The 7020-nt window shown below is 39.2% G+C and overlaps 1 protein-coding gene across 1 annotated transcript in view; it reads left to right on the top strand.

The window, feature by feature from the left end:
* chka (choline kinase alpha) overlaps positions 1-7020 on the top strand; it is a 36431-nt gene that overhangs the window by 13619 nt on the left and 15792 nt on the right. Inside the window, 2 exon segments of the mRNA XM_008280234.1 lie at positions 4001-4114; positions 6129-6318. Of these exon segments, the coding sequence (XP_008278456.1) occupies positions 4001-4114; positions 6129-6318 (304 nt within the window).

Here is a 7020-nt window from a genome sequence, read left to right as displayed (position 1 = left end):
GTTGTTATGTTCAGATTTATGATAATTAAGTAAATAACATTTAAAACATATAAAAAATAAAATAATCCCTGGACTGAACCGTAAACTTCACATAATTCACACGTAATTAATTTACTGGATATTTACAGTTCAACATTTACAGATAAATATTTAAATATTTGTATTTAAATAATTTTATTTTACATTGTAAGTTGCATTTATACATCTTTAAATAGTTGTTTTTGTCGCTTTGACAGATTTGTATTTACAGTGATCTGCGCTAAGCCTGTCTCGATTCTGATTGGCTGTGGCGGGTCACATGACGGTCAGAACCAGGAAGTGTTGTTGTTAAGGTGTGAAATCGTTGCCATGGAGCCGTTTATCTGGAGAGAAGAGATCCAACCGCAAAGTCAAACCCACAAATTACAGAAGTTTTCAGACTAATCAGCTTAAAAGCTTTAATTTATGGTTTAATAGAATAAAAACCGTCTGACTGTGGAGGAGACGCTGATTCTTGTCGTTTTGAACTTAATTTCATTAGAAGTCGTCTGAACTCAACAACAGGATTTTTTAGAGGCTATAAAATCCGTTTCCAGCTTTATTTCTGTTTTCCTCTGAGGCGAGGGTTCAGCTCTGAGCCTCTCGGTTCGGTTCTGGTCTCCTCTGTTGGATCAGCAGCTCCGCTACACGGTCTCTGGCTGTTTCCTGTCGGTCTGGAGCGGTTCTGTTGGGCGGCAGCCAGAGACCCGGAGCTCCGTCCAGCCTCCTGTCTCTGCAGCAGCCTGTCTGATGGATGTTGGGCCACTGGGTTTGGACTGAACTGCACCAGACAGCGTTTACTGCAGCGCTTCAGAGCTCTCTGGGAAATTAAAGCAGCAAACGTTGGCCTGAAGGCAACAAACCGAAGCTTCCAACATGTTCCCTTCATTTCCAACAAAGCAGCTCAGTGTCTGTCACTAGTTCCTCACTGTGGCCTCATTCTTCCTCATCGTGGTTTCATTTTTACTCACTGTGAGCTGTTTTTTACTCATTCCTGGTTAATATTTCCTCACTGTGGCCTCAGTTTTCTCACCATAGACTCATTTTAACTCATAATGGGTTCAGAGTTCCTCACTGAGAGCTAAGTTCGACTCATTGTGGTTTCATTTTTACTCACTGTGAGCTCAGTTTTGACTCATTTTGACTCATAGTTGGCTGATATTTCCTCACTGTGGCCTCATTTGTAATTACAAAGGGCCACTTTTTCCTCACTGTAGGCAAATTTGAACCCCCTGTGGGCTCATCTTTCTCACTGTGAGCTATTTTTTTCCTCATTCTCGGCTCATTTTGACCGATTTTTGGCTAATATTTCCTTACTGGCCTCATTCTTCCTCATTGTGGTTTAATTTTTCTTCACTGTTAGCTCAGTTTTGCTAACTGTAGACTCATTTAGACTCATTGTTTGCGAATATTTCTTCACTGTGGCCTCATTTTTCCCTCAAAATGGACTTTTTATCTCGCTGTAAGCTGAGTTTTACTAATTGTAGGATCGTTTTTCCTCATAAAGGTCTACTTTTTCCCTCGCTGCGGGCTTGTTTTTACACATAATTGATTCCTTTTTCTTCACTGTGAGCTGATCTTGAATCATGTGGGTTATCTTTGCCTCACTGCTACCTCAGTTTTACTGATTTTGGGCTCGTTTTTCCTCATTGTAGACTCATTTAGACTCATTGTTGGCTCATATTTCCTCACTGTGGCCTCATTTTTCCTCAAAATGGGCTTTTTATCTCGCTGTAAGCTGAGTTTTCTTAATTGTGTCCTACTTTTTCCCCGCTGTAGGGAAATTTTTACTCACTGTGGCCTCATTTTTCCTCATAATGTTTTTGTTTTTCCTCACTGAGAGCTAATTCTAATACCTTGTGGGTTCATTTTTCCTCATTGTTAGCTCAGTTTTACTCATTATGGGTTCATTTTTCCTCACTGTGGGCTAATCTTGAGTCATTGTTGGCTAATTTTTCCTCACTGTTATCTCAGTTTTACTAATTGCAGGCTGGTTTTCCTCCCCTGTGAGCTCGGTTTTCCTCATCGTGGGCTAATTGTTCTTCTCTGTGGTTTCATTTTGGCTCATTGAGGGCGAGTTCGTCCTCACAATGGGCTCGTTTTGACTCACATAAAACATGTAGAATGAGAGAAATATTCCCATTTTCTCAACAGAGCTGCGTGATTAGTTCAAGGACCGTCTGAAAGTTGTAAATCTGACAGTTATTTCTGTTTTTACAGTTTCTGTCTCTAACAAATGCTCTAATTGAGGTGACTGAATAGTTTTTAAACAGCCTGTAAAACCCAGCAGCAGGTTTCTGGGTCCACAGTTTCTCACGGCGTAAATGGGCCCGGAGCCCGTTAGCGTCGTTAGCTTTGTCCTGCTAATTAGCTGGCGCCCTCTGGCCTGGTTGGCCCGGTCCGCCGGTGGTTCTGCTGTTTGCAGGAGGTTTGTGTCGACCCGGAGCTCCTGCCGAGTGGTTTTGTGTCCCAGATAAAGGTTCTGTCCTTCAGCGCTGCTCGGAGCCAAATGCTGCTGGAAGCTTCAGTCGTCCTGCTGAGCTCGGACAAGAAACCCAACTAACCCCGACGTCGGTCCTTGTTCCGACCCGTCCGTCCTCCTCCTTCACCCCGGAGCTCCTCTCAGACGTGAACTTTAGCTTCACATCTTCTGTCCACTCAGAAAAACCTTAAAAGTGCACAATTTGATCCTCTAAACGTCTGAATTTACACATTTTAGCTGGAAACACGAAGGCCTCGTCGTGGTTTAATGACCTTAAATCATCTTAAACCTGGTTTGAACCTCAGATGTTGATGTTTCTGAGAGTACATTTATTTTCTGGTCGTGTCAACAATTATTTTTAGAAGCTTTTATGGTTCATTTTCATTATAAATATGAAATTCTGTGTGTGTAAGATCACAAAACTGTGTCAAAGTTAGCTTCTAGGTTCACTGTAAAACAAATTTGGTTAAAAAACTGTTATTATCACAATAAAAACTGTACAAATAACAGCAAATATCCGTAAAATATGATTATTTTCAGCTGATTTAAATGTAATAAAGCTGCAATGTTTTGATTAGATGCTGTAAAACGATGCAAATATGCAGATTTATGACGTTATTTACAGTTTCTCATGTGGTTAAAGCGTAAATTAACATTTTTTTCCGTAGTTTTATTGAACATTATCTGTGATTTAACCAAACAGGGAGAATTGGCCATTATTCAGTCTGTAAGATGCACAACTTCTCTTCCATACAGCAGCAAATAATTATATTTATTAACATGAATACAACAAAAAAATCAAGTTAAATGTAAAAGAAAGGAAAATAAACGTAACTCAAAAGTGTCGGAATTAATGAGACAAATAAATAAACTTCCAACAACGATTAAACAATTAAAAAGTGAAGATCTAATCAAATAGAAAGCATTCCGACTCTGAACTGGATCAGTTGCGGTACCAGTACAGCGTGTTTTAAAGCCACCGTGGACGTTTTTATGAATAATTTAAGTCCCTTCCAGCCTCCGTCTTTAAGTTTATTCTTCATTGTTGCCCCACGAGAGCAAAAAATGTCCCGAAACAAGGTTCAGTGGAGGACACGACGCAGGAGATGCTAAATTTAGGAAGGTTTCTATAATTCATGTTTTAGTAGCTTAAAAACGTGAGCGTTGAAATCCAGCGTTTGATGAACAAAGGAAGTGTTTCCTGTCTCTGAATGTAAAGGTTCAGGTGCTTCCTTCAGTTTAACACCACAGACGCTGAATTAAATAAAACAGAAAGAAGAGTTTCAGCAGCTTGTGGAACATAAACGATTAAAGAGATGTTGAGACGCTCTGAAGCTAAAACGTGATCCTTCAACGTGTGACTGCTGCAGATTCAGAGCCGAGGAGCGACTCTCCTCATTCTGACGGAGATGTTTCCAGATGTTCTGACCACAGATGTTCTGCTCTGATGTTGGGCTTTGTAGATTTTTAAACTGTGACGTCCTTCCTGTCTCGCTGCAGGGCGCCGAGGCCATGGTCCTGGAGAGCGTCATGTTCGCCATCTTGGCCGAGCGGGAACTCGGACCGAAGCTCTACGGCATCTTCCCTCAGGGCCGCCTGGAGCAGTACGTCCCCGTAAGTCACATGACCGCCAGCGGCTCCGTTCATTGGTCAGCTAGGATCACTTAGAGACCCGCTGACGTCTGATTGTTCACAAAGTCAGTGAGGTTAAAATGATTCATGATGATTGGTGGTTTAACTGGTTGGTTTTGGCTCATTTTTCCTCACTGTTAGCTTAGTTTTACTCATTGCACTCATTCTTCCTCACATTGGGCTCATTTTTCTTCCCTGTGCTTCCATTTCGACTCATTCTGGGCTAATTCTTCCTCATAACGGGCTCATTTTAACTCACTGTGAGCTCAGTTTTATTAATTTTCAGGTATTTTTTCCTCCCTGAAGCCTAATTTTCCTGCTCTGAAGATAAAATGTGATTATTTAGCTGAACAACGAACTTAGTTCAAACCATTTAAAAAAATAAAATGTAATCATACACTATACAAAATAAAAAAGTTTCTTGACACTTTTTATGGTTTGATTTACAGTCGTTTTACAGATTTTTACCTGTTTTGTTAAATTCTGGTTAATACGTAGAAAAATCACAAAAGCAATAATTATATTAATTATTATTTGTTAACCGTAAAAAAAAAGTTAACACCAAAACTGTAAATAATGTCCAAATAAGAAATCTGTATTTTAATTTTTTTTTTACGTTTTACAGTAAAATTACACTTTTTTTTAAAACTGTATTTAAATTAGCAAAAAATAATTTTAAAAAAAGTATTTTACACATATTTGCTGTTATCTGACAGAAAATTCATGTATAGTAGGGACTGAAAAATAGTACTGAATTTTTTTAACTGTTATTTTATAGATTTTTCCTGGTTTTTTTTGTTTGTTTGTTAAAATACAGATAATATTTGGCAAAATTTGAGAAAAAATTTTTAAAAAACTGAAAGGACAGAACTTTACTCACAACGTAAGAAATAATGTTTACATTTTTAAATTTATTTTTATTAATTTAAAGTACAATGGGATGTTGTAATGTGGAGGGAAAATATTGATTTTACTGATTTACATGCAGTAAAATCTTTGAAAACGACAATTACTATTTGTTAAAAGTACAGATTTTTGATGAGGACATTATTTACATTAATTATTTAAATTAATAATCATTTTCTGATGTTTTCTGTAACAACAGCTGGAAAATCTGTAAAATAACAAACTCTTGAAAAGAAATACACTTTTTACAGTGTAGCACCGTAATAAAACAAGTCCAACGACCTGTAACTTGTTATTTGACTTTTTCTCCGTTTTATGTCGCCGTAAACGCAGTTTGCTGTTGTCTTTGTGGATTTGAATAAAGTTTGTGGCGGCGAAGGTTGAAGCTGAGCAGCGACAGATGAAACATGTTTGTGTGTTCAGTGATCGATGAGCTTAAACATGGAAAAACACAAACGAGCTCCAACCGATAACCTGAATGAGTCACTGAGGCCTTTATCTGGGTCGACCTCCGGCTGCAGCGGCTGCTCTGGAAACGTCCCAGAAACGTGAACAGAACCACCAATAACTCATGGTTTTATTGATTAACCTTTGTGTAAACGCAATAAAGAATATTTGACCATTTAAATAAAATAAAATGAAATAACAAGAAAATAAACATTTTAAACTTGATTTAGTGTGAAATGAATCTAAAAGCTGCTCCTAGATTAAAGTTAATTTGGCACCAACTGAGAAAAATATTGAAAACATGACTCGTAATTGATCATTTTCTAATAATATTGTGGCGAAATTAAATAGTTAAATCTATGTTTTTACATTAATAATATTAAATTCTAATAATAAAATATTTGAAAAAAGTCCTTTTTACCCAGAATTCATAGTGATTTAGTCCCACGTAGGATCCTAAATCCCTCCTTGTAGCAGATAAATTGAGAATATTTTCTAGTGTTTTAATGTTTTTGTGACACTAAATGCTGAAACAGAAGTTCTTCACTGAGGTTTGTTCTGGTAAACGAGCTGAAGCTTTGGTGCTGATCTAGTATATGCTTTTATGATGATCTAACGATGTCGTCTCCTGTTGCGTCCACAGAGCCGTAAGCTGGACACGTGCGAGCTCAGCGACTGCAGCATCTCAGCCGAGGTGGCGGAGAAGATGGCCAAGTTCCACGGCATGAGGATGCCGTTCAACAAGGAGCCCCAGTGGCTGTTCGGCACCATGGACAAGTGAGTTCCAGCCGAGCCGCCGGCCGACAGCCCGTCCGCCCGCCTTATCAGGACGCGTTAGCATCCGCCGTGTTTGTTGTCCGTGTTTACGAGGCTGGCGTTGCTCAACGTGTCGGCGTGTGATGATAAAGTCCAGGAAGCCGAAGTCCTTATCAGCTCCAGAGTTACTCATCCGTCCCGCGGCCCGATAGAACTTCCACGTCTCAGAAGAAAACGAGGGTTCCAAAGATGATCACGTGATCCTGTAGAAAATTCCACAACACGCCGGAAAGCCAGGAAGCTGTCTTTGAACGGTGATGTTAGACCCGCAGGGTGACGCTCTGAAAAGTTTAGAGCCTTTGAACGCACCGCGGCGTCTGGACGTCTTCCTGCTGGTGTCACATTAGTTTCATTGCTACTCATTGTGGGATCATTTTTACTCATCATGGGTTCATTTTTCAGAAGTGCAGGTTTGTTGTTTAACAATGTCGACTCATTTTTACCCATCGTGGCTTCTCCACTGTAGGCTAATTTTTCCTCATTTCAGGCTCATTTTGACTCACTGTGGCGACATTTTTACTCATTTTAGGTTCATTTTTCATAATTTTAGGTTCATTTATCTCCACTGTGGGAACATTTTTACTCACTGTTTCATTTCCATTCAGCAGTCGACTCATTTTTTCTTGTTGTTGGTTGATTTTTTCTCACTGGGGGCAAATTTAATTCACTGTGGGCTCATTTTTCCTCACATTATGCTAATTTTTGTCTCATTGTGGATG

The sequence above is a fragment of the Stegastes partitus genome, unplaced genomic scaffold (genome assembly GCF_000690725.1).
Source record: "Stegastes partitus isolate 25-593 unplaced genomic scaffold, Stegastes_partitus-1.0.2 Scaffold188, whole genome shotgun sequence".
In the NCBI taxonomy this organism is placed as follows: Eukaryota; Metazoa; Chordata; class Actinopteri; family Pomacentridae; genus Stegastes; species Stegastes partitus.
Note: the sequence above shows the minus strand (reverse complement) of the source record. Positions and strands in the feature narration are given on the sequence as shown.